Source organism: Heloderma suspectum, chromosome 5 (genome assembly GCF_057233095.1).
Source record: "Heloderma suspectum isolate Gila_16-S chromosome 5, 16-S_ref, whole genome shotgun sequence".
Taxonomy (NCBI): Eukaryota; Metazoa; Chordata; class Lepidosauria; order Squamata; family Helodermatidae; genus Heloderma; species Heloderma suspectum.
This window is the reverse complement of record NC_139462.1, coordinates 164,810,693-164,838,505: the sequence shown is the minus strand read 5'-3', so window position 1 is coordinate 164,838,505 and position 27,813 is coordinate 164,810,693. Positions and strand designations below refer to the sequence as shown.

The window sequence follows — 27,813 nt, the reverse complement described above, 5'->3', positions numbered from 1 at the left end:
CTGCTCCGCGGGGATTCTGGAGAGCAGCTGGCTGGCTCCGCCAGCAGCCAGACATCCGGCCACTGGCTAGCAGGGACGCAAATGGTGGCAGCTGTAGCCGCCGCGGTATGCGTCCCTGTAGTCAGCCGTGATAGGCTACGTAAATCTTTATGAAGCCTATCACGTCTGACTAAAAAAACAACAACAACAACGCATGTATGCAAATGGCAGTGGCTATGGCCGCCGCCATTTGCGTTCCTTATTTGGCCCGTCTTAGTCTACGTAAATATTTACTTAGACTAAGACAGCGAAAATAAGGGGACCGCAAATAGCGTAGCGGACGCTATTTGCGTTCCCCCTTATTTTCGCCGTCTTAATCTACGTAAATATTTACGTAGTCTAAGACGGGCCAAAATTAGGGATGGGGGAGAATTTCTCCCCGAAACTTCGGGGAGCCGAGTGCCAACGCATTCGGCCCCCCGAAATCGGCGGTGAAATTCTCCGCTATTCAACGCTATTTGCATTGCCCTTATTTTCGCCGTAGTCTACATAAATCTTTACGTAGACTACAGGGACCAAATAAGGAACGCAAATGGCGGCTCCCTATGGGGGCCGCCATTTGCGTACGCGCATTTTGTTTTTTTTTTCCAAAGTCACCCGTGATAGGCTACGTAATGATTTACGTAGCCTATCACGGCTGACTTTGCAAATCTAGCCGTGATAGGCTACGTTAATCGTTACGTAGCCTATCACGGGGGTGGGGTTTTTTTTCGAAGCTGGGTAGACGGGGCGCTTCTACCCGGCCTGAATTTCGCCGGCGAGGGATGGGGCGCCTCCCGCCCGGCCTGAATTTCGACCGGGCGAGGCGGGGCGCCTCCCCCCCCTCGCATGAACTTCGGGGGGAGAAGCAAAGCGCCTCCCCCTCACCACGAAGCAAGCTTCGAGGACAGGTAAGGGACTTTCATCCATCCCTAGCCAAAATAAGGAATGCAAATGGCGGCAGCCGTAGCCGCCGCCATTTGAGTACACGCGTTTTTTAATTAAAGTCAGACGTGATAGGCTATGTAAAGATTTACGTAGCCTATTACGTCGTTTTTTTTGTTTTTTGTTTAACCTAGCCATGACAGGCTACGTAAATCTTTACGTAGCCTATCACGTCTTTTTTTTTTTTTAACACTGGAAATGGGGGCGGTGGCAGCAGCCGGTCGGAAGACTGGCCACCGCTGCCACCGCTGCCCCCGCCACCACACCCGCCACTGCCCGGAAGATCCGCCCCAGGTAAGTCTCGTCCCAGGGGGGATCCACGGGGGGGCAGGGGGGCAGGCCGTTCTGCCACGGAGTTTGGGGGGCCGAATGCACTGGCATTCGGCCTCACCAAGATCCATGGCCGCATTCTCTGCCATCCCTACGCAGCACTAGCATGGTCCAACTAATCATGAGTTTTGGTGGCATCACTACTTAGAAGTTATCAACTTTGGCTGGATTATCTCAGTGATTGTTTATTATTATTATTATTATTATTATTATTATTATTATTATTATTAACATTTCTATACCGCCCAATAGCCGGAGCTCTCTGGGCAGTTTACAACGATTAAAAACATTAAAAATACAATATACGGAGATTAAAAACAATTTACATAAAAAAAAACATGAACAGACAATATACACAAAAGAAACATATATCTAAAACAACTTTAAACAAACAATCTCAAAAACAAACAAACATAACCATAAGACATTCCAGGAACAATTAAAACTTATCGTATGCTGCTGAATGCCTGGAAGAAGAGAAAGGTCTTAACCTGGCACCAAAAAGATAACAATGTTGGTGCCAGGCAGGCCTCGTCGGGGAGATCATTCCATAATTTGGGGGCCACCACCGAAAAGGCCCTCTCCCTTGTCACTGTCTTCTGAGCTTCCCTCAGTCTAGGCAGCTGGAGGAGGGGTCAGAAACATATAGGTAGCCAGCACAAGTGGGCCAGAGTTGGTCTTATATGTTTGGACCTTCTGGTCCCCGTTATCGATCTGGCTGCCACATTTTGCACAAGCTACAGTTTCTGAACCATATTCAAAGGCAGCCCCATGTAGAGTGCATTGCGGTAATCTAACTTGGAGATTACCAGAGCATAGACAACTGAAGCCTTGTTATCCCTGTCCAGATAGGCGCGCAGCTGGACCACCAACCGAAGCTGGTAGAAGGCACTCGGTGCCACTGAGGCCACCTGAGCCTCAAGTGACAAAGATGGCTCAAGGAGAATTGAGATGGCTCAATTGGAAAACAGTTTTCCAATTGTTTGGAAAATAAACTTTAAAAGCTTGCCTGAATTACGTGGTACATTTAGATAACTCAATAAAAGTTCAGAATGGATCTCTTAGATTTTCCTAAGGTATTTTATTGCTGCAATATGATGTTTCTTCTGTTACAACCACATAAATGGTATCTTTGGACTTGTTTAGTGTATTTATTTTAATCTGAGTAATAATGGTTTTTCTCTTGTAGCCTGTAAGGAAATGAAAGCTGACATCATGTTCCTAGTGGACAGCTCTCATAGCATAGGCCCTGAGAACTTTGAGAAAATGAAGAACTTCATGAGGGAGCTGGTGAACAAAGCTGACATTGGTCCAGAGCGTGTGCAGATCGGTGTTGTCCAGTTCAGTGATAGAAATATAGAAGAGTTCCCGCTCAACAAGTATTCCACAAAGAACGACATCAATGAGGCTATTGGGAGAATGTTTCTCATAGACCAAGGGACACTCACTGGAGAAGCACTGAGATTTGTTTCCAATTCTTTTGAACCTACCAAAGGGGCACGGTCTTCTGTCAACAAAATTCTTATCCTGATCACAGATGGGGAAGCACAAGATGAAGTAAAAACTCCAGCCGCAGCCCTGAGAAAGAAAGGCATCATTATCTATTCCGTTGGGATATTTAATGCCAATAAAACCCAGCTAGAAGATATAAGTGGGAAACCTGAAAATGTGTTTTATTTGGAAAACTTTGATGTTCTGAAGCAGATAGAAAACGACATTATTTTTGGCATATGCAGTCCCTATGAGCCTGAGGGTTAGTACTGCATCTCTTGCGCTTATGCGCTTATGCACTGTGTGTGTGTGTGCGTGCGTGTGTGTGTGTGTTCTACTCAATGAAAAAAATGAAAGTGGTGTCCTAATGAAGGTCTTGTAAATTCCAGAAGAAAATAGAAATTAAATTTTGCATTAGGATTATTGTAACAGTGGCCAAGGTGTTGCAGTGATTGTACAACAACTGCCAAATTTTATGGAAATTTCTATAACGGCAGAAAGGGGTATTCCACTGGTCACTTGTTCAGAGTACCAAGATGCTAAATCTTATTAGTCCTTCAAATGCTATCTTCCATAATTGTTTGACGCCACCACTTCCATGGAAGCTCAGCCAACTGCTGAGGATCAATATTTGCCCATTTTGTTTTATCTTGTGCCAGTTCATTTATTTAAAAGAACATCTTTTTTTCTTAATGTTCAGGAGATGCAAAATTAATTTACCTAATCCAGCCTCGCTACAACCGTTGTATACCAGTTTTACCAATGAGGCTGTGATACAAGAAGCTGGCCAAGGTCACGCAAAGTGTCCTAGTCTGTGCTGGGATTTAAATCTAGATTTCACTGAGGCAGCTGTAGCACTCTTCTAACTACATCACATTGGTTCTCCCATCATTGCATGATTGTCCCTTTTGTCTGATAATGTTTGTCTATACAAATCATGTACCACTTCATAAACGTAAAATAAATCTCAATCTTGAGTCTTCTCTGTACTTGACCTTTTAAGAATACAGACCTATTGCTGCTGAAAATAAAATTAATATGTCTACAGCAGTTTTAAGGGTGTAATGTCGTATAGTGAGAGCTAGTTTAGCATTATTGATAAGAGACTGAGATATGAATCAAGAAGATCCCATTTTGACTCTCCTCTTAGCTATGACCTTGCTGGGTGGCTTTGGCAAGCTACTCTTATCCTTTCATGGGAAGTGAAGCTTCTCTTAACTTCTATAAGTTCTCTTTATAAATGTTGGTCCCCAGCCTTCAATTTGACCACATTTTGTTGGTTAGCAGTGCACAAAGTGTTGACCACTTTGGGTAAATTTAGAACACAATATCAGTACCACAACAACCAACACATGCCTAATGACTACTGCAATAAATGAGAAATCATGCACTCTTTACATCGAAAGAGAAATGAATTTGCATTTTTAAGAGCAAAGGGTATTTGGATATGAACAATTTGATTAATTATGTTTATATCTTCTGTTTCATTAATGATGTTTATATCTTGTTTGCTTTCCAGAGTGCAAAAGGATAGAACGTTTAGATGTTGTATTTGTAATCGATAGCTCTGGCAGCATAGGTGACATGAACTATGATCTCATGAAAGAGTTCATGATTGGCATCGTGAATAAATCCGATGTTGGCAAGGACCGTGTTCAGTTTGGAGCTGTGAAGTATTCAGATGATCCAGAACCAGTTTTTTACCTTAATACCTATAGTAAAAAATCAGAAGTCATTGCAGCTATCCAGGATGACACCCTTTTAGCTGGAAACACATACACAGCCAAGGCTCTTCAACGCTCAGAAGCTCTATTCACTGAGGCGCATGGCAGCCGCAAACGCAGGGGTGTCCCCCAAGTTCTTATGGTCATAACTGATGGTGACTCCCATGATAAGGAGCAACTTGATGAAGTATCAAAGAGACTCAGCAACAATGGAATTATTATCTATGCCATTGGGATAAAAGAAGCAAAGAGTGATGAACTTCTGACCATAGCTGGATCAAAAGAGAACATGTTTTATGTGGATGAATTTGATGGACTACAAAACATATCCAAGTCATTATCAGATAAACTATGCAATATTTCAAAGCCAGGTAATCTTATTGATATAGGGGAAGATATCAATGTTATAAATAAATAAATAAATAACAAACAAACAAACAAATAAATAAATATTGACTCACTGTCCTGTTGTGTTCATGCTTTTTTCAATAGCAGGTGCAAATAATCTAATAACTGTATTGTGGATAAAGGTTGTGGTCCCGGAAGCACTGGGGAAATGGGAGAATTCTCCCCTTCTGGTGTGTGGTCCTGATCCTAATCCTTACTCTATAATTTTTTTTAAAAAACCACCCCATAAACCTCAGCTACATGCTACACAATTAATGTAATATGTAGTTTGATCCTAGGTGCCAGGTTAAGACCTCTTTATTTATGGATCAGACATGAGCATTAGCACTGCTAGTCAAACTGGTGATCTATTTATTTCAAATATTTATGTCATTTTTGCCCTAAATATCTCTCAAGTGACTCACAAACAAAAAATAGCCAAAAGTTATAGTTGTAAGTAAAAAAAAACACCCCGAAACAATAAAAACTGAAAACCAATAAGCACAAGCAGCAGACAAAAATCAAGCTGCGATTAATAGAACTGATAAATCCAGTAGGACAGCAGGACCGCAATCCAATTAAAAGCCTTGGTAAATAAAGAGGTCTTAACCTAGCCCCTAGGGTCAAACTACACATTAGATTAATTGTATCACACGTAGCTCAGGGAAATTTGAAAATCCATTGGCTGTGTTCCAGAAACTAGACATGACAAATTGTGAATTCAATAAATCTCAACTTCCTTTTGTTTACTCAGTGTGCTTTTACACCTCCATTCAAGCTGGAGTGTGCATATGAGATCCTCTCATGAGACACAATCATTATTTCTCAACTGGGAAAGTGGCACTCAAAAATTATGTATTTATTTATTTAAAATTCTTGGCTGCCTTTCAAGGAAGAAGCCCTCCCAACGTGGCTCACTGCAATAAAATACATTAAAACAGTTACAATATTAAAAGGGATAAAAACATAAGCACAATAAAATAGCAACAAAAACAACAATAAAAGCTGACAATAAAATCAGCAACAACAATAACAGCAACAACAGCAATCATATCAAGAGAAGGCCATGGTAAAATAATATGTTTTCAAGGCCTTCTTAAAAGGCTACAATGATGGAGCATGGCAGACCTCCAATGGCAACTTATTCCAAAGGTGTGGGGCCACTGCAGAGAAGGTCACCCACCTAAATGCACCCATGGGTGGCAGATGAGAAGGGCCTCTTTTTCTGACATAGTGCAGGCAGGCTGATATAGGTGAAGGTAGTCCTTCAAGTAACTTGCTCCCAAACCATTTAAGACTTTAAAGGTCAAAACCAGCACATTAAATTGGGCTCGGAAATACACTGGTAACCAGTGCAGCTGGTGCAGTATTTCTTCCTAGGAACATGATATTTCATTCAGTGCAGTACTGGGGTGGGCAGTTATGTGTCTGGAACTAAAACTGAACAAAAGCACGAGGGAAATGGGTGGAGAGCTCCTGAAAAGGAGTATTGAATATTGATTTGCATCAAAAACACAGATTCACATGCATAACTACACACTGCAAAAGGGGCCTACATTTTATGATCTCCATATAAATCCATAGCATATATGATTAGCACTGGGATGATGGAGACCAGAAGCCGGAAGAAATATAGATGTGGGGAGAGTTCAAAATGTTTCAGCAACAGTGCATTACTCCAAGATGTCTCTCAATCGAAGATACACTTTAGGAGGCTAGTTATCCTAAAAGACTACTTATCCTATTTCCATAACCCTTACAGGTGTGCAAAGTACAAGATGAAGAAAAGGCAGGTGGAACTGCCATAGCACAGTAAAAAAAAAACAAACCTTAAAGGCAGTGATGCTGTACACTTTTTAGCTCTTACTGTGACCGCTGGCCTCCCTTTTAATACCTGGTTTTTGGTGGATTTAAATGTATAACCTCTATGAAAAATCAATCATATGTAACTATAGTAGAATAGTATATTCTTTATTAAAGTCAACAGTTTATTGACTATTATTTGCCCTTTGGTACAATACTAATGCTAAAAATCTTGTTTTACATTGTGTTTTCTCTTGCAGAATGTGAAATTCAGGCAGAGCTTGTTTTCTTGATTGATGGTTCCATAAGTGTATCCCAGGAAGTCTTCAAGAGAGTGAAGGACTTCTTGAAAGAACTGCTTGATTTCATTGGTTATAATGACAATATAAAATTTGGTATGGCCCAATTTAGTGACAAGTACAAAGAAGAATTCCATCTGGGTGATTATCAGAACAAATCAGAACTGAAGGATAAAATCTCTAATGTTTCAATGATGCGAGGTACCACAACTTACATTGGAAAGGCTCTCAAAGAAGTGAAGCCCTTCTTCAAATCATCAAGGGGTAGAGTACCTCGAAATATCCACCAGAAGTTGCTGTTAATCACTGATGGGAAATCACGTGACAGTGTTGCCAAACCAGCAAAGGATCTGCGAAAGGAAGGTGTGGAGATACATGCAATTGGAGTGGGAAATATTGATCACATGAATCTTCAACAGATAACCAACTCGCCAGACAGGAAATACACAGCAGCTAATTACACTCAACTGTCAAATATTACAAAACGCATAACAAACGAAATGTGTGCAGATGGTAAAGCAAGTAAGTTCAGTTCAATACAACCATTTTAGATCTTGGTTTATATGAAAATTTCCTTTTTCATAGTTGTCTGTAATATAAAAAGGAATTGTGTATATTAATTTCTCAAAAGTTTCATTCCTTTCTCTTCAATCCAACCATCTCCACCTTGCTTCTGTTTCTCATTATTCCCTGCTGCACTTGGGTTCTTCAGTGTTATCATCACATAGCCAGATCATCCCTACCTTCTCTTCATGGTCATTTGGTCCATTGGCTACAATCCAGAGAACCACATGACTAATTCTGTCTTCCTTTCTTCCCATCTGCAACATATCTGAGGGTACATTTGAAACTTAGGGGAATATCAAGAGTTTGCATTGTGATGCAGTGGAGCAAAGCTCCTATTAGAGGAGAAAGTCAAAAATCAAACAGTGCATGCCGAGTGCCTAAAGAGAATTGCAGAATTGGATCACCTGTTCATTCTTCATTTCTTCATATTCTAAGTCCTCTAGTGAAATTCTCTACATTTTCCCACAAGCACTTCATTTCTCTTATTTCAGTAATAAGGTCTGTAGACTCATATATTACTAAAATGTTAAGATTCTACCAGAAAATCAAAAGTTTAAAATAAAGGAAAGAAGGGAGGGTTTAGGTACAGAACATTGTGTCTTTGAGACTGATTAGATTACTCCATTGTTCTGCTTGCATTTCTGAGAATGTCTCAAAATTAGCAGTTTTTGTATAGATGAATTAATCTTCTTCTGCTAAGTAAAAACAAAAAATGCCAGTTGCAAATGACACTATTTGATAAATTAGTAGTGGAAATAAGGAGGGGGGGAAATTTCATTAATTTCTCATTTCGATAAGAACTTACTGAATTCACACTTCCGGAATCAATATACTAACTGGAACACAGCTATTTTTTGGTATTCCCACTTTTCAGAATTTCATGATGCAGTTCTCTGAACACAAACTACATACAAAACTTCATATTAGGGAAAAGTATGCACAAAAATATGTATATTCATGGGGAAAAAAATATACAAAGCAGCATTGTATAAAAAAAACTGCTTAGAAAAAACAACAATATTAGGCAAACTTTTGTGCAAAACTGTGTATATTGGGGGAAAATACAAAATGCATATGAATTTTTATGTGGACTTATAAAAAAAGGTGCAAACATGCAGAAATAGAACAAACTGGATGGGGAAAATGAGAGAAACCAAAATCCACAGATTTGTCCATCTCTAGGGAAGATGTCAATTCTTTCTCCCACATGCATTTTGGGAGATTTCATATTTGACTTCTCCCCTACTATAAAAACAAATAAAAAACCTTCTTCCACATAGAAAAATAGTATGTAAAAGAGAAAGATTCTAGGCTAATCTTTTCCTTTACACAATAATCTTCTATGCACAGGGAGGATACCTGCAGTCTGAAAATTCCCACACCTGAATTCTGCAGAAAAAGCTGTATCACATCATTCTGCTGCATGAACCACACACACACACACACACATACACCCCTACCTTCTTTCTCCTCTCCCCCCCAACTGATTTTTTTCTGTTTCCCTTCCCTCCCCCAGGGTTTGTTTCCCCAGAAACATGCCAACTTTGTACCAAAAACTGTAGCGGACAGAGTAGGTTGCATTTGGCAATTCTGCTTACTGTAGAAATTAGTGTTCAAGAATTAATAGTGCAATCCAGTGGGTCTTTATTTTGTTTTAAATTTACAGAGATCTTGGGAAGGCACCTAAAGCTGCAGTCCTATGCACAATTACCTGGGAGAAAGCCCAGGTGGCAATCGAACATAGTGAGACTGACTTCTGAGTAAACATGCATAGGATTTTATTTATTTATTTATTTATTTATTTCATTTCTATACCGCCCAATAGCCGAAGCTCTCTGGGCGGTTCACAAAAACTAAAACCAAACAACACACAATAAAACAATTTAAAATATATAGAACATTAAAACCACAATATAACAATACAACCACAATAAAACCTAGCAGCGGTACAGGAGTTTAAAATACAGATTTAAAACAGCAAAGATAAAAATTTTGAAAGCTAAAATGCCTGGGAAAATAAAAAGGTCTTCACCTGGCGCCGAAAAGAGTACAATGTAGGCGCCAGGCGAACCTCACTAGGGAGCTCATTCCAGAGCCGGGGTGCCACAACAGAAAAAGCCCTCCTCCTAGTAGCCACCCGCCTCACTTCCTTTGGCAGGGGCTCACGGAGAAGGGCTGCTGCTGATGATCTTAAGGTCCGGGCAGGCACATATGGGAGGAGGCGATCCTTCAGGTAACCTGGCCCCAAGCCGTTAAGGGCTTTGAATGTTAACACCAGCACTTTGAATCGGGCCCGGAAATGGACTGGCAGCCAGTGCAGCTGGAAAAGTACTGGCATAATATGAGCTCGCAGGCCAGTCCCTGTTAACAATCTTGCTGCCCTATTTTGGACCAGCTGAAGTTTCCGGACCGTTTTCAAAGGCAGCCCCACGTATAACGCATTGCAGTAATCCAGACGAGAAGTTATCAGAGCATGGATAACTGTAGCTAGGCTATCTCTGTCCAGATAAGGGCGTAGTTGGTATACCAGCCTAAGCTGATAAAAAGTGCTCCGTGCCACTGAGTTCACCTGTGCCTCAAGTGACAGTTCTGGATCCAAGAGCACCCCCAAACTACGAACCTGATCCTTTAGGGGGAGTGCAACCCCCTCCAGAACAGGTTGAATATCACCTAGCCGGGCAGACAAACCACCCACTAACAGTACCTCCGTCTTGTCTGAATTGAGTTTCAGTTTATTAGCCCTCATCCAGTCCATTACCGTGCCCAGGCACTGGTTCAGAACAGCCACTGCCTCACCTGGTTTTGATGAGAAAGAGAGGTAGAGCTGGGTGTCATCCGCATATTGATGGCACCTCAGCCCACACCTCCGGATAACCTCCCCCAGCGGTTTCATGTAGATGTTAAACAGCATGGGGATAAAATAGAGCCCTGTGGAACCCCATGGCACAATTGCCATGGCACAGAGCAATAATCCCCCAGCACCACCTTCTGGAATCGGCCATCCAAGTAGGAGCGGAACCACTGTAGTGCAGTGCCTCCAACTCCCAACCCAGACAACCTATCCAGAAGGATACCATGGTCGATGGTATCGAAAGCCGCTGAGAGGTCCAGGAGAATCAACAGGGTCGCACTCCCCCTGTCCCTCTCCCGGCAGAGGTCATCCCGCAGGGCGACCAAGGCAATTTCCGTTCCAAAACCAGGCCTGAAGCCCGATTGAAATGGATCTAGATAATCCGTTTCATTCAAGAGTGCCTGGAGCTGTCCTACAACCACCCGCTCAAGCACCTTGCCCAGGAAGGGGATGTTGGCCACTGGCCTATAATTGTTAACATCCTCTGGGTCCAGGTTAGGCTTTTTCAGGAGTGGTCTAATTACTGCCTCTTTTAAAGCGGCAGGCACCACTCCCTCTCTCAAGGAGGAATTTACAACCTCCTGGACCCAGCCGGACAACCCCTCCTTGTTTGATTTAATAAGCCATGAAGGGCAAGGGTCAAGCACACAAGTGGTCGATCGGACTTGGCCAAGCACCTTGTCCGCATCCTCAGGCCTCAGTAACTGAAACTCATCCAATAAAACTGGACCAGACGGTGCTCTGAACGCCTCTACCAATGGAACTGCATTAATGGTGGTGTCCAATTCATGACGAATCTGAGTGACTTTATACTCAAAGTGCCGCGCAAACTCGTCACAGCGTGCTACCGAGGGTTCCACCGTCTCTCTCCCTGGCCCAGAATGTAACAGGCCGCGAACCACTCGGAAAAGCTCCGCCGGGCGACACTGAGAAGATGCAATGCTGGTGGAAAAGAACTGCCCCTTTGCCAACCTCACCGCCACAGAGTAGGCTCGATAGTGGGCTCTTACCTGTGTTCGGTCAGACTCAGCACAAGTTTTCCTCCACCTGCGTTCTAGCCGTCTCCCCTCTTGCTTCATTGCCCTCAGCTCAGGTGTATACCAAGGAGCTGGCCGGGCTCTGCTCAGAGGGAGAGGGCGCTTGGGTGCGATCGTGTCAACCGCCCGAGTCATCTCTGCATTCCACAGAGCGACCTGGGCTTCGACAGGAGCACCAGCCATACCAGCAGGAAAATCCCCCAGAGCCCTCTGGAATCCATCGGAATCCATTAATCTCCGGGGGCGGACCATTTTAATAGGTCCCCCACCCTTGTAGAGGGGAAAGGCCGCCAGAAGTCTAAACCTCAGCAGGAAGTGATCTGACCATGACAAAGGGACAGATGTTAATTCCTCTACTTTCAGATCACCATCCTCCTGCCCAGTCGAGAAAACCAGATCAAGCATGTGTCCTTTTATATGCGTTGGGCCGATGACATGTTGGGACAGCCCCATGGTCGTCATGGCGACCATGAAGTCCTGAGCCGCCCCGGATACAGCGGCCTCAGCATGGAAGTTGAGATCCCCCAGGACCATCATCCTGGGGGTCCTCAACACCAAGTCCGAGACCACCTCCGTCAGCTCAGGCAGGGAGTCTGATGGGCAGCGGGGTGGGCGGTACACCAACAGAATCCCTAATCTGTCCCGGGTACCCAACACAAGGTACAGACACTCAAGATCTGTACTCGAATGAGCAGGAAGCCTGGAGAGGGAGATTGAATTCCTATAGACCACGGCAACCCCCCCTCCCCGACCCTCAAGTCGGTGTTGGTGCTGCACTGAGTACCCAGGAGGCCACAGCTGGGAGAGAGTGACCCCTCCCAGTTCCCCCACCCAGGTCTCAGTAATACATGCCAGGTCAGCCCCCTCATCCACAATCAAATCATGGATGAGGGAGGTCTTATTTTGGGCCGACCTGGCATTCAGCAGCAGCACCACCAGACCCGAGGGCAGACTGGTAAGGCTGCCAGGAACCATCAGGTTGGGGGAAGAACCAGAAGAGGGGACAGCTGTAAGGTGTCTAGCCCCTCTTCTCCTCAGCTGGCCTGTTAATCCCCCAACGCCATACCTCCCCCTGCCCGTGACCACAGTTATGGTGGCACCTCCCCCACCCCCTGAGTTGTCCAATAGTCCTCCCAGGCACATATTAAAATATTAAGATATAAAATATACAACAGTTTAAAAGAATATAAAAGAGATAAAAGAGAACAGCAGCTAAGAAGGAGCAGATAGTCCACGTTTGCCCCTTCCCCTGGTCTTTAAAGCTGCTGCCCTCTGCTGCTGCTGCTATTTGCTGCTGGTGTTGTGGCTGCTGGTGTCTCTGGAGAGGCAGGTGGGTAGATCTTGCGACTCCAAGTGCGACGCTAAGTGCCAACAGCGTTTAGGATTGTGTGATAAATCCTAAAAACTGGCACAAACCAGCCACCTGCCCTGCCCCATAAGTAAATAATGGTGGCAGTGACCCCCCCTCCTGCTGCTGCCGTGGCCACCTGAATGGGTGGCTGGTGTTGCAAGAGACGAGGGCAGCGCCCGGCGCTCAGGCAGCAGCCAAGAGGCAGCCACCCGCACTCCCTCCACTCCCTCCTCCTTCCCTAGCAGACTGCAACCCGGCTGGGGGCTGGCTTCAAAAACAGTGCCGGAGCAACGCCCCAGCGCGACCTGCCACCACTACACCGCTGCTCCTGGCTCCCATCCCTGCCCCTTTCCCCACAATTCCACTAGACACGCTCAAAATATGTCTAGTGAAAAGAGAAATAGAAAGGAGGACCGAGAGGCAAAGATCACCTCTGGCACTCCTGCTCTGTCGGGCATCTGCCAGTAGAACATTGGATATTTGGAGCACTCCAACATCTGAACAGTCCTTTGGAAAGGAGAAGGCTGCTCTGTAAAGCGCTTATGCCCCACTCTTCAGCCACAAAGGTTTTCAGAAGTCCTTACAGATTAATAAAAACAAGACAATCCCTGTCCTCGGGCTTGCAATCTAAAAAGACATTATTTTGATGGCTGAAAGCGAGGAGGAGCTGAGGAACCTCATGACAAAGGTGAAAGAAGAAAGTGCAAAAGCTGGGTTTATTGACTGATTGATTGATTGCATTTATACCCCGCCTTTTTTCCTCTTGCAAGGAACCCAAGGCGGCTTACATTATCCTCCTCCTCTCCATTTTATCCTCACAACAACAACCCTGTGAAGTGGGTTGGGCTGAGTCTGTGACTGGCCCAAAGTCACCCAGTGAGCTTCCACGGCCGAGTGGGGACTAGAACCTGGATCTCACAGCTCCTAGTCCAACACTCTTGCCACTACACCACACTGGCTCTCTGGTTGCAGTTAAACCTCAAAAAAACCAAGATTATGGCAACCAGCTTGATTGATAACTGGCAAATAGAAGGAGAAAACGTGGAGGCAGTGACAGACGTTCTCTTTCTAGGCGCAAAGATTACTGCACAGATGCTGACTGCAGCCAGGAAATCAGGAGACGTTTGGGAAGACAGCAATGACAAATCTTGATAAAATAGTTAAGAGCAGAGACATCACACTGACAACAAAGGTCAACATAGTTACAGCAATATTCCCCGTAGTAACCTATGGCTGCGAGAGCTGGACCATAAGGAAGGCTGAGCAAAGGAAGATAGATGCGTTTGAACTGTGGTGCTGGAGGAAAATTCTGAGAGTGCCTTGGACTGCAAGAAGATCAAACCAGTCCATACTCCATGAAATAAAGCCAGACTGCTCACTTGAGGGAAGGATATTAAAAGCAAAACTGAAATACTTTGGCCACATCATGAGAAGACAGGATACCCTGGAGAAGATGCTGATGCTAGGGAAAGTGGAAGGCAAAAGGAAGATGGGCCGACCAAGGGCAAGGTGGATGGATGATATTCTGGAGGTGACGGGCTCGACCTTGGGGGAGCTGGGGGTGGCGACAGCCGACAGGAAGCTCTGGCGTGGGCTGGTCCATGAAGTCACGAAGAGTCGGAAGCGACTGACCGAATAAACAACAAACAAAAGAAAAAAGAGATGGGCAGGAAAAAGGAAAACAAGAATACTCAGGCACTAATTATTAGCATTATATATATCTTATAATGGGCAGCTGTAACATGGATGGAATGCTGTAATGGATATAATGCAACCATAAAGGTATTATCTGGCTGATATTCTTCTGTACTACCATCATGATTTGTACAAATTGCTAAGTGTGATTTTATAAAGTACATTTCCATTTACATATAGTAAGCTAAGATAATACCTCTGCAGAAGTTTATCCAGACGTTATCCAAGAAACCTAGAAATAACCAATCTCAAGAGTTAAGGCCCAGCTTGTCAGAATTTGCCTGATTTTCATAATTAATGTGGCTTTTTACTGCTCTCTCTATGTCTGTATTTCTTCAACATTTACTCCCACAATTAATTTCTGATATTTTCCTCTTTGTATTTCCTTAAAACAGCATGTTTTGTGGATGTTGTTATGGGATTTGACATTTCATCTCAGAAGGCCGGGGATCAATTCTTCAGTAAACAACACCTTTTGGAGGCCTACCTTCCTGATATTTTAAAGCACTTTACATCTTTAAGTACTGTGAGCTGCAATAAAGGAACAAAAACGCAGTTCAGTGTGGCGATTCCAATTGAAAATACAGACCAACTTCCCTTGGCAACTCTCCAAGTTGACCATGAAAAAATCCTAGAGAATCTCAAAAACATTGTGATCAACGGTCCCTCTCATCTCAATGTTCAGTTCTTGGACACACTTTGGAATAAATTTCAAAACCTGTCTGATAATAAAAACCGAAGCAAGGTAATTTATTCTCTTACCCAACAAACTGTATGAACATACTGCATAATACTATATAGTATGCCTACCAGCTAAATTGGAATAATCCAAAACTCTTTAATTGTGTGTCTTCTTTCTAGTCCATATTAGTGTTACCTCATCTAAATTCCTTTTCTATTTCTCCAATTGTGTGATCATTCTTTCACTCTTGTTATACATCAGACTATTTGATGAATGAGGTTGCACCATACTATATATATTTTGTTGCTGTTTTCATGATATAATTTAGTCTCACCTTCCTAATCCTTTTTTAGGTGTTGCTTCTTTTCTCTGATGGCTTGGATGATGATAAAAAAGCACTTCAACAAAAATCTGAAGAATTTAGGAAACAAGGTACACTGTAGCACCTCAAAATATGATCATTTTCATTCCGATGAGTTACTGCTATAAAAATAATAACAACTACAACTAATTTATTTATTTCATTTTTAGACCACCCAATTGCCAAAGCTCTCTTGGCGTTTCACAAAAATAAAACCACAAAAATACAACAGAAAATACAATATAAAATATAATAGATTAAAACTACAGAATAAAAATATAACCAGAGTAAAATCATAGAATAGTCATAGAATAGTAGGGTTGTAAGGGTCCTATAAGACCATCTAGCAGCAGTGCAGATATTTAAAACACAATAGCAGATTTAAGACAGCAGAGCTTAAAAACTGGAATGCTAAAATGCTAAAAATGCCTGGGAAAATAAAAAAAGATCTTCACCTGGTGCTGGAAAGAGTACAATGTAGGTGCCAGGCGAACCTTTCTAGGGAGTTTGTTCCACAACTGGAGTGCCACAGCAGAAAATGCCTTTTTCCTGGTAGCCACCTGCCTTACCACTTTTGGCAGGGGCTCCTGAAGAAGGATCCCTGAAGATTATCTTAGATGTATCTCCGGGCAGGTACATATGGGAAGAGGCAATCCTTCAGATAACCTGGCCCCAAGCCATTTAGGGCTTTGAATGTTAATACCATCACTTTGAATCGGGTCCGGAAAGGGACGGACTGTCAGCCACTGCAGCTGGGAAAGTACCAGCATAATATGAGCTCATTGGCCAGTCCCCATTAACAATCTCGCTGACCTGTTTTGGACCAGCTGACATTTCTGGAATCATTTTCAAAGGCAGCCCCACATGTAATGCATTGCAGTAAACCAGATGAGAGGTTATCAGAGCATGGATAATTGTAGCTAGGCTATCACTGTCCAGATAAAGTCATAGTTGGTATATCAGCCTAAGCCGATAAAAGCTTAAAAGGTGCTCCGTGCCACTGAGTCCCCCGTGCCTCAAGTGACAGTTCTGGGTCCAACAGCACCCCCAAACTACGAACTTGATCCTTTAGGAGGAGTGCAATTCCCTCCAGAACAAGTTGAACATCACCTAGCCGGGGAGACATACCACCCACTAACAATACCTCTGGCTTGAGTCTCAGTTTATTGGCCCTTATCCAGTCCATTACCATGCCCAGGCACTGAACTAACATTTATATTCCAACATTTTTCTTTGATGGAACTCACAGTGGCATGCACACAGCTCCCAGGAAGTCTACTATCCTGGCACTGACCGGACTGAATCTTTGGCTTCAGCAAGGTTTCTGAATCATGTGCCTTCAGACCATCTCTAGGGTACTATAACTATTTCATTAAAAAGCCTGCCAGGAGAAATCCCTTTACATTAAAGGAAATGAACAGGGGACACTTCAGGGTAATAACAAGTTCTTATCAAGGGATTGCACCTGGTGGGCAGTACAATAAAATCAATTTACCCCACATTCCCAGCAAGGGTGCTGCTTTAGTATGCTAGCACAAGTTCTAGTACACTGTCACAATTTATGCACATCTATAACCCAATCAATTCCATTATTGTATCAAAAAGGCCTCCGCTATTTGGGAATATTGGGCCCAAATTTGGGATGTTAAAATGTTTGGACAAATTAATGCAAGTTGGATGATTGTTTTGTTGCCTTTATCTCTTACGAAGTGGTACCCAGCTATTCCAGGATAGAGCTGTAAAAATGAAATATGGAAAATGACATATTATTTACGCTTAGGGATGTCAGAGAAATACACAACAGAATCAAATGAGTTCAGATTTCTGTGCATCTGACACATGGATTCTGCAGCAGATTGGCTTTTCCCACATTGCAAGGATTCTGTGGACTTGCAGACTGCTTTTTTTTTTTTTTTTTACCTTCTGGAATTTTATGCAAATTTAGTTGTAGAAAAATACATAAAATTTTTAAAAAACACTGGCTGAAAATGTGCATTTCCCCCACAGGCTAAAGCATGAAAATGTGAATTTGGGGGGATTTGCATGTTTTGGGAGGATTTGTGTATTTGTGGGAGGATTTGCATATTTTCACAAGTGCAAATTTGCCCTCTAGATATACTACACAGGAATAAGGGGTGAAGGATTTGCTGGTGGGGTTTACTTACAGGTACCCCATCCTACTTATAGGTTGGATCCACCACTGCTGCTTGAGTGTTCTCTCAACAGTTTTGAGAAGAAAAGTGCCCTTGTGTTTCCCCACAACAGTACTGAGAAAAGAACCTAATGTAGTATTGTCATAGTACTGTCACAGCACTGCGTGCAGTTTCTATTTCTGCAAAGAGAAGCTGATACCCTCCTTCAGAGAACGTGACTGATTAAGCCTGAGTCAGGGTCAATGAGAAAGGCTTAAAAGTTTTATATTGGATATTGGACTGTCATTTTTTATCGTTGTGGGAAAGGAATCTCCTAGTGGTGTTTGAGTGGGGCTGGGAAAAATAATTTTATTTTGAGCTTTTAAATATTGATTTAATATTGATTTTTAAGGTTTTGTCATGCTTTCAACTTTTAGTTGTTATTGTTATTGATAATTGTTTTAGGGAGCAATCCTATGTGGATCGACGGTCACCTCTGAGCCTACGGGCAACCACCTATCCAGTGCAGGTGGGAGAAGTGGTAAAGAGTGGATCTCCTCCTTGCTCCCCCCACCCTGCTTTTGTGGCTAGACAGCCGATTTTGGCTGTCTAGACGTGGGACCTCGAGGTGTGGGAAGTGGCAGCTGGATGACACATAGGATGTGTCATACTGGCATTTCCAACTTTCCTGCCCCGGCCCACCCCTAGGAATGCCCTGTTCTTGCCACTCCACACTGCTCTTACAAGCACAGAGCATGGAGCCAATCTGCGCTGCCTACGAGGCAGCTCAGGAAGGGGTGGGAGATGGTTTTCTGGGAACAGACCTCAGAGCATGGGCTCTGAGGTCGGTTCCCAGGTACTGACCTATCCTATGGCCATCTAGCTGCTGACTAGCAGCAATAGGATTGCACCCTTAATATTTTAGAAATGTTTTATAGCTAGTTTTATCATTTTACAATTCTAGCTTGACAGATACCTTGTAGTCCTGGAGATTACAATCTCTTGCCCATCCCCAAACAGAGTAAGATAGTGAATTCTTTTTCACCACTGGAGAATGCAATAGGTTTAAATAGTACTTCCATAAGAAATTGTTTTGACATTTTGTGTGATGATGTGCTGATCCCAGTAGATCCAGTTATAGAGGGTAGACACAAAACTAAAAATATATCTCCTGAGAAGCATAACTTTAGAAATGTGCAACAATTTGGGGATGTCCTTCTAGAAGAACAAACTTTATTAATTGCTAGAACCGTTCAGTATATTTACCATCAATGAAGTCAAATAGGAGACAAACCTGACAGTTTAATTACATTACTGAAACCTCTTGAAGAACATATAAAAAGTACAACATAGCATTCTAAGAAATAAAAAGTATACGGGAGGGAAGCAGAAGTTAAAACAGATCAACCATGGGAGATATCTGAAATGGGGAAATCTAAACAGATACCCAGCAACCTAAGAGCTTACAGTGCAACTTAGTATTGCAGCCCTCCAAATTGGCTATGGTCATCTTCCCTTATAATGGGAACATTCCATACTGGGGATCAGAGAGGTTGGCAGTTGAACATTTAAGCTACCTTTCTGAGATACCCAAATATAAAATAGATCGTGTTGAATCAAGGAGCTTACCGGGCAGAGCTCCTGGAAAGAGCTATCACCTAACTTTTAAAATGACAACATTCCTAGCCTTAATCCTAAAAAAAAAGCATGTATTTAAAAAATGGGGTGCTCCAACACAAATCTTTTATGATACTATTTTTTAAAACCCTTGCTAAATGACAAGAAGCTTATTTCTCTAAATGCTTGTCCCCAGAAGGTTGACGAGAAGTCATTCCCACAGACAGTAAGTGATCCAGGAAATTTAGTTTTGGGAGATTTAATTAATTGGAGAATGGAAACTACTATCTTCTCAACTCACAACTCTTCACAGTCTGTAGAAAGATTTACCTTAGGGGCGGGCAGACTAAGGTGGACGATCATGTAGCTTTACAATACAAACTGATAATTTTACAAAGTCTACGGAGGAAATGTTGCTGACCTTTTGAAGTCCTTCCACTGAATAAGCAGAAGGACATTCTGTATCGACTATCAACTTTGGAGAATAAGCTTCAAACTTTAGTTGTTAATCAAGATTTGCCTCCTACTAGGCATTCTCCAAACCACTCATATGATGTTCAAGACCAGGAGATATTTCAATCCTCTAAGGAGCTAACTAACTTGAAGCTGTCAACTGATTTTGCTCCAAAAAAACAGCCCTCTGCTTTGTTGCTGCCAAAGCAACGAAGCCCTGAAGCCTTTAGATAGTTAAACTTAAATGAATTGAACTCTCCTGAATCCAATGCTATCCACCTACCATGCACAGCATTAATGAGGGCTGGAGTGGATTTAGTCACTCAGGATCAGGTAGAGAACCCCTTGTCAGCCCATCCTAACACTAGGCAGATACAGGTAGAAATTAACATACTGGCCTCCAATGAAAAAACACATTTAAAAAGGAAGAACTGCATGGGTTCAAATGAGGCAATTGCTTACTTTAGTGACAAACTAGAGTTGGTGTCTCCAGTATAAGTCTTGGCTGATGCACTGTGAATTGGCTACATAATCCTTTTACGAGTAGTTTCTCTCAGGGATTATTTCTGGTATAATTTCCAGACTTAAGCATTTTTGTTGAAAGTGTTTCTTATTTCAAGTCTACTTGTTTTGTCATCTCTTGTAGCCATTTTGGATTTTCTTATCTATCGAGGGTATATTGTCAAGGGTGTGTAATACTATATACATGGGCAACCTAAAATGTTATTCCCATAATGTTAGGGGGTTAGGCAGTTGTCAAAAGAAAAAAAGGTTACAATAGAAATTAAAAAGCACTCTCCCGATGTTGTATTTTTGCAAGAGATGCATCTAATTAAAAAATTTAATTTTTGCAAGAGATGCATCTAATAAGACAGTATTAAAACACCCATATTTTGGACAACAATTTACTGCCTCAGGCTCTTCAAAAGCCCGTGGTGTGGCTATTCTCTTTGCAACCTCCCTTCCTATATTGGTAGAAAGTACCATGGCAGACACCAGTGGCAGATACCTATTTATTAAAGGTGCCACAGGAGGTTCATATTATAATTATACATCTTCCACTTTGTACTCACCAAATTCAAATCAATATAGTTTTTTATATGATACTCTGCAGAAATTAGAGGTACTTCAACAAGGTATAACACTTATAGGGTGTGTGTGTTTCAATATAGTAAGTGATCCAACTCTGGATAGAACTTGCTTTGGGGATAAGCACAGGACCACCACTATTCCATCACTTGGTGACCTTTTGGCCAAATTTCAATTAATGGATTATTGGCAATTTGCAAATATAGGAACCCGAGATTATACATACTTTGCCCCTTGCTATCAAACATATACTATAATAGACTATCTATTAATTTCTTCGACCCATGCCTCTTCCATCATAAGCACAGAGATCTATCAAAAAAAGATCATTCAGCTATAAGTCTAACCATAAACCGTGATTTAGACCGATCCTCTACTTATGCGTGGTGCTTCAATCCTATTCTTCTACAAAACCAACTATGTGTCGAGAAAATTAAAACTGAAATAGAACATTATTTCCATACAAATGGACAAGTAGGATTGTCACATGCAGAAATATGGGATGCAATGAAATCTGTTATAAGGGGCATCTCTATAAGTGAACTGGCAGCAATTAAGAAGATTTCAATACAAAAAAAGGAAAAAAAAGAAAAGACACTTTTGTCAGAAATAAAACATTTGGAAGTGAAACACAAAAAATCAGGTGGGGCAAAAATGTACCATCTTCTTTCACAAAAAAGAACAGAACTTAAAGCCCTTGAAGGTGGTAGGAGTTTGACATCACTCTTTTACCTTAAACAAAAATACTTGGGGATAGAAGCTCTAAATTCCTAGCATATGAGCTGAAATGCCGCAACTTAAGAAATATCATTTGTTCAATTAAAGACAATCAAAATTCATTGGTTTGGCAGACTAGACAGATCAGTAATCTCTGCAGTTTTATTCAGAACTGTATTCTAACCCAGATCCTGACATTAGTAACAGACAAATATTTAGAAGACTCACAACTTAAAACGCTTACAGAACAACACAGAGAATCTTTGAACTCCCCAATAACTTCAGATGAAATAGAAGCTGCTCTTTAAAAAGCTAAGAATTGTAAAGCTCCTTGTTTCGAGGGGTTTGTTGCAGAATTTTATAAAAAAATTTGAAGAACTTCTAATACCAAAATTAGTAGTGGTACTGTTCAATGATGTACTTAAAGGGGGTCAAATACCGGAGACCTGGAAACTGTCTCGGATTATTGTGCTTCCCAAAATGGGTAAGATCATCTTGAAGTTGAGTCATATAGACCCATTTCATTAATGAATTTCAGTTTTAAATTATTGACATCCATCATGGCTACTAGCCTGAATAATTTTATTACCCATTATATTCACCCAAACTAACCTGGATGTATTCCATCTAGGCAATTAACTAATCCTATTCATAGAGTTTTGAATATTATTCACTATTATAAAAATTGTAAGAAACCTCTAGCCATTCTTTCCATAGATGCTCAAAAGGCTTTTGATAGTTTAAATTGGCCCCTTTCTATATAAGGTGTTGGGAAAAATGGACATGGGTAAGCTCTTTATACAACTGATTCAAAGACTGTACAAAGATTCTCAAGCTTTGCTATGAATCAATGGATTTGATTCAGAAAAATTTAGAATTAATAAAGGTACTAAACAAGGATGCACACTCTCTCCAATTTTATTTGCATTAGAATCCTTCACTAATAGGATACATGATACTTTAACTATTAGTGGTGCTATAATCCAGGATGCAAATCATAGAATCAGTTTGTTTGCAGATGATATCGCCTTATTTATAACTAAACCATCAACAGAGGCCTCAGAAATCATGAAAGAACTAAGCTCATATGGAGCAATCGCTGGATTAAAAATTAATTGTAGTAAATCTGAGGCACTCTGTATAGGTATGTCTAAACAAGGTTCTCTTTGCAATCATCCCAGAGTGCAGGACATGGAATAATGGGCTCAAGTTACAGGAAGCCAGATTCTGGCTGAATGTCAGGAAAAACTTCCTGACTGTTAGAGCAATACGACAATGGAACGAATTCCCTAGGGCCGTAGCAGGCTCTCCCACACTGGAGGCATTCAAGATGAGGCTGGACAGCCATCTGTCAGGGATGCTTTGACTTGGAATCCTGCAATGAGCAGGGGGTTGGACTCAGTGGTCTTCTAGGCCCCTTCCAACCCTACTATTCTATGATTCTATGATTCTAAGAGGAAGAACAATTACATAATGACACGGGCCTAAAGACACAAATTGAGATGCTCAAATATTTGGGAATCTTCATTCCTAAGGATTTAAACAAACTTAAAAAATTGAATTACAATGAGGCTACATATAAAGTAAGACAAGATTTCCGACAGTGGTCTAAGCTGAACTTGACTTGGTTAGGGACAATAGCAGCCATTAAAATGACAGCATTCCCTAAAATATCTTTTTTATTTCAAACATTACTGATTAAAGTACCACAGAAATATCTCCTTAAATGGCAAAAATGTTAATTAATGTATCTTCAAAGGAAAAAAAGCCAAGAGTGGCCAAAAGTATCAACAGCCTGCCTTGGGTTGTCTTGATGTTCTCAATATTAGTAAATATCATGATGCATTTCAATTATACTAACTCTTTTCATTATTATATAAAGATTCTGATATAGCCTGGGCAGAAATAGAACATCCTGGAGATAACCTAATCAAGTACTTTTTATTTGTCCAATAATAATAGAAATATAAAGGTAAAAAGTAAAAGGTAAAGGTGTCCCCAACCAGTCGTGTCCGACTCTAGGGTGTGGTGCTCATCCCCGTTTCTAAGCCGAAGAGCCAGCGCTGTCCGAAGACGCTTCCGTGGTCATGTGGCCGGCATGACTGAACACCATTAAATAACGCTTTTTTAAAAAAGGACCCTACAAATTTGGAATAAATGGCATAAATATCTAATGCCCCAAATCTCTCCTTTCACACCATTTTTAATCATTCCCTTGTTCGTTTATCCTGATAAAACCGCACAATTCTCTGGTTGGGAAGACAGGGGTTTACACAGGATGTTGGATTTTTTTCCAAAGGGCAAATGTTTAACAGGACAACAAATTCAAGACAGAATTCCAAACCTATATGTGATTTCAAATCCACCAAATACTTCACTTTCTAAATGTACTATCAGTCAAGCAGCAAGCTATAAGCCCACTCACACAATTTGAAAAGCATTTAGTTAACTATACTCTGGGCTCTAAAGGGATAGTTTCACAACTATAAATACCTTCTTCATATTGCTAATTATAACATGCGACGTTTAAAGATAGCCTGTGAGCAATGAAATAAATGACAAAAACTGGCAAAAAATTGGGTTAGCCCACCCATTGAAATTAATTTCAGCCCATATTAGAGAGAACTCAATTAAGGTGATCTACAGATGGCATCTCACCCCAGTGAAGCTCTCAAGAATAAGCAAAAGTAAATCTCCATTATGTTGGAGGGTATGTGGAGCCATTAGTACATATCTTCATCGTTGGTGGACTTGCCCATTCACTCAATTATTTTGGGGAGAGACTGAAAATGAAATTAACAAAATTACTAATCAATCAAGGTCCAGGTCCTGCTCTTCTTAATCTACAGTATATAATGAATTTAATACTAATTATGTGCAAAAAGATTTGATTTCTTCCTGGCTGCTAGACAAGTTTTTGTTAAAAATTGGAAATGTGATAGGCTTCCTAATTTGAGTGACTGGTATGGGAGAGTAAGTGTGGAATTTGGCATTATTGGAGAAACTGACTCAGCAAGTTAGATATTCAAGAGATCAATCAGACATCGACACGTTTGAACGTACATGGTCATTGTTCATTAATTTCATTGATTGAGAAGGCAATGGATTTTGGTCTGCTCCAACAACTCATGGCGACGTATGGACAGATCTACTCAGTTCTATAAGATCTGGACAGTAAGACTTTTTATCTTCATCTGGTTCCCCTGCCTTGAGATTTTTTTCTTTTTTGGAAATGGAATTTTATTCTCTCGACATATTGGGCTATGTGCTTGTATGCTATGTTTTTTCTTGTTCACTTAACCAGTTGTATATTTGTTGTTTTAAAGATTCAGATAAATTTGTATCATCTGTATATACTAATCATATTTATTTTAAAAGCAACAAGTGCGAATTTGCTCAAATGCATATTTGAGCAAATTCAAGAACTTGGAAAAAATCCGATTCTGTCAAGGAGGGGAAGACAGAATGAAAGGCACCTACCAATCTGCAAAATGCACACAGAACAGATTTTACAAAATCCATGCATCTCTATTTGCACGCTTCATTATAATTTACCATACCATGATATCTGAGTCAGTCCTTTAATGTAAGGAAGTGAAAAATAATGTGAAAAATAATAGTCTGAGAAATAGATATTTTAAAAAATATTTATAATAATCAATGTTTCAAATAGGACTGGATGGAATAATAACCATTGTCCTGGAAGGAGCCACCAACTTTGATGAACTTCTGTGTATTGAATTTGGAAAAGGATTTGGATATAATAATCAATTAACTATTGGTACGCACAATATTGCCAGCAGGCTGTTTGAGTATGTGGTAAGTTCATAAAAAAAGGACCAATGCATTAGATTTCAAGTTCTAAAGGCGCATCCTTTTGCAACATCATATCAGCATATAGATAATATATGGGGTGCAGTGATTACAGTATTCACTAGTGTTACAGCTTACATTTTCTAAGAACAAGTGTTCTATTTATGGTTATTTCCTCTTTTCAAGGACAAAATTGCTGAGAGAACATGCTGCTGTGTATATTGTAAGTGTGTGGGAGAGGAAGGACCCACTGGACAAAAAGGGCAAATGGGACCCCAGGTAAGGATTTTTGTGCATCATTTAATTCAGGATGCAGTACATGTAGGTTGGGTAGAAAAATGCATGATTTGTAGCCCCATTTTAATTTTATTTTAATTTCCCACAAAGCATACAAAATTAGACACTATTGCAATGTTATTAAAATATTACTACAAGGTATTACAAACCATTTGAGAATTGTTTCATCCTTATTTCTAAATAATACACAATGAATGTGTCAGATGTAGGCCAAACGTATACCATTGTGCAGCTTTGCTTGAACAAAAACTACCTCGCTGTTTCCAAATTACCCCTTTTAAAATACTTATCAGTGCTTTTTAGTACACACACACACAGAGAGAGAGAGAGAGAGAGAGAGAATGCAAGTATTAATCAAATAATGACTTTGAGAACAATGCTATACTTACCCAGTGGCCAGATGAAGGGCATCAGGAAGTAGTGCAGTGCTGCTCTGCAGATGGAAAGGGAGGGCTGCTAGTGGGATAAAACTTATTTATTTATTTGAAAATATTTTAATACCACCCATAATGTACAACATATCCATGTGATTTGCAATGATAAAACTACAGTGCAAATATAAATTACACTAAAACTATCATTTATACAGTAACACCAGCAGCCATTAATTTTTAGAATTCATAAGACAGATGTTATAATTCAACAAATGCTGAGGTGAATATTTTTTTTTAAACCCTCTTCAGCATGTGCCTAAACTGTAATAGGCTCAGTGTATGTTTTATTTCTGCGGGGAGGACATTCCAGAGAGTGGGTGCTACCATGCGACAAGACTTCTTCCTGTTTGTTGCCACATGGACATCTGCAGGTTATGGCATGCCCAGGAGGGCCTCTGATGATGATCACAGCAGTCAGGCAGATTATATCGGAGAAGATGTTCTCTCACATATCTGGGTCTCAAGTTGTTTAGGGCCTTATAGGTTAATATCAACATCTTAAAGCTGGCCCAGTAGCAAATTGGCAGGTAGCGCAGTTCTTTAAACAACAATGTTATATGGAGTGGCTAGGTGCATCACACAACAACCTTCCTGCTCCAGCTTTCAAACCACTCATAATTTTTGTGAATAGCCCAGAGAGCTTCAGTTATTGGGCGATATAGAAATGAAATAAATAAGGGTAGCCCCACATAGAGCGCATTACAGTAATCAAGACTTGGGGTTACCAGTGCATGGGTTGCCATGGCAATCTCAATTCATTGCCCCCTATTGAGCCCATCACTGTGTCCAGACACTTGTTTAGGACTTGTATGTCCTCTTCTGATTCAAATGTAACAGATACATAGAGGTGAGTATCATCTGCTTCCAATGGCTTCATATAGATGTTGGCACAGTTTGCACATCACACAGTGCCAATTTCTGGGAATTGTGGTGATGACTGGAGCATACCCGTTGCATGTGAACCATTTTGACTTTTAATTAAGTTGTTTTGTGACATGTGAACCTGGAAACTCTGGGTTGTTTATGGGTGAAGCAACCCAGAGTTAATCCAACGATTGTTCCTGAGTTGTTATTTCAAAGCAGAAATGGCTCGGGCACAGCTCACACACTTCACTTGTCCCCGTAATTCCTGGGTTAAACAACTCAGGAATTCCTGCCATGACATGCAAACCAGGTTGTTGAATAGCACTGGGAATAAGAAGGTACCTGGTGGGTCCAATAGTTCTGGGTCCAGAGAGTGTTTCTTTAGGGCCCCATCTACATGGCACCGCTTTGGCCCCCCACCCCATCACAACTGTGCAGCAATGCGGCTTCGAATCACCATGCCTTGCGATACATTCACAATGTACTGCGCGCTTCCCTAAGAGACTCGCCATGCCCTTTTTTTCACCATTATATGTTAATGCGCAGCTGTGTAGTCCCATAAGTGCGAAACTTCAATGGCTATTTTATATTTGAGGGGTTCTGCTGTGTCTTTCTGATGCTGTTTTAGGTAAAAATTGGGTATTTTGTGCACCTTCATTTCCACAGCATCAGTTTGTCAGTTCCTCAGCCCGAGACTCTCGCGATGGTTCACACTCACAAGCGTGAGTGCTACGTGCCTAGCCGTTGCTCCAAAATGGTGGCCGGAGCAATGTTGTTCCTCCCCCAAGACCCCCCTACCCCAGCCCTTGGGTACTGAGTCCAAAAGCAACTGTTGCAAAAGATACAAAGCTGAAAA

At 41.4% G+C, this 27,813-nt stretch overlaps 1 protein-coding gene across 1 annotated transcript in view; it reads left to right on the top strand.

Annotated features, from left to right (window-relative positions):
• Positions 1-27,813, top strand: part of LOC146344777 (collagen alpha-6(VI) chain-like) — a 67,794-nt gene that overhangs the window by 7,027 nt on the left and 32,954 nt on the right. The window contains exons 6-12 of the mRNA XM_084858184.1: positions 2,483-3,046; positions 4,304-4,879; positions 6,959-7,519; positions 14,894-15,243; positions 15,534-15,612; positions 25,223-25,368; positions 25,549-25,641. Coding sequence (XP_084714310.1) covers positions 2,483-3,046; positions 4,304-4,879; positions 6,959-7,519; positions 14,894-15,243; positions 15,534-15,612; positions 25,223-25,368; positions 25,549-25,641 — 2,369 coding nt within the window. The remainder of the gene's footprint in view (positions 1-2,482; positions 3,047-4,303; positions 4,880-6,958; positions 7,520-14,893; positions 15,244-15,533; positions 15,613-25,222; positions 25,369-25,548; positions 25,642-27,813) is intronic.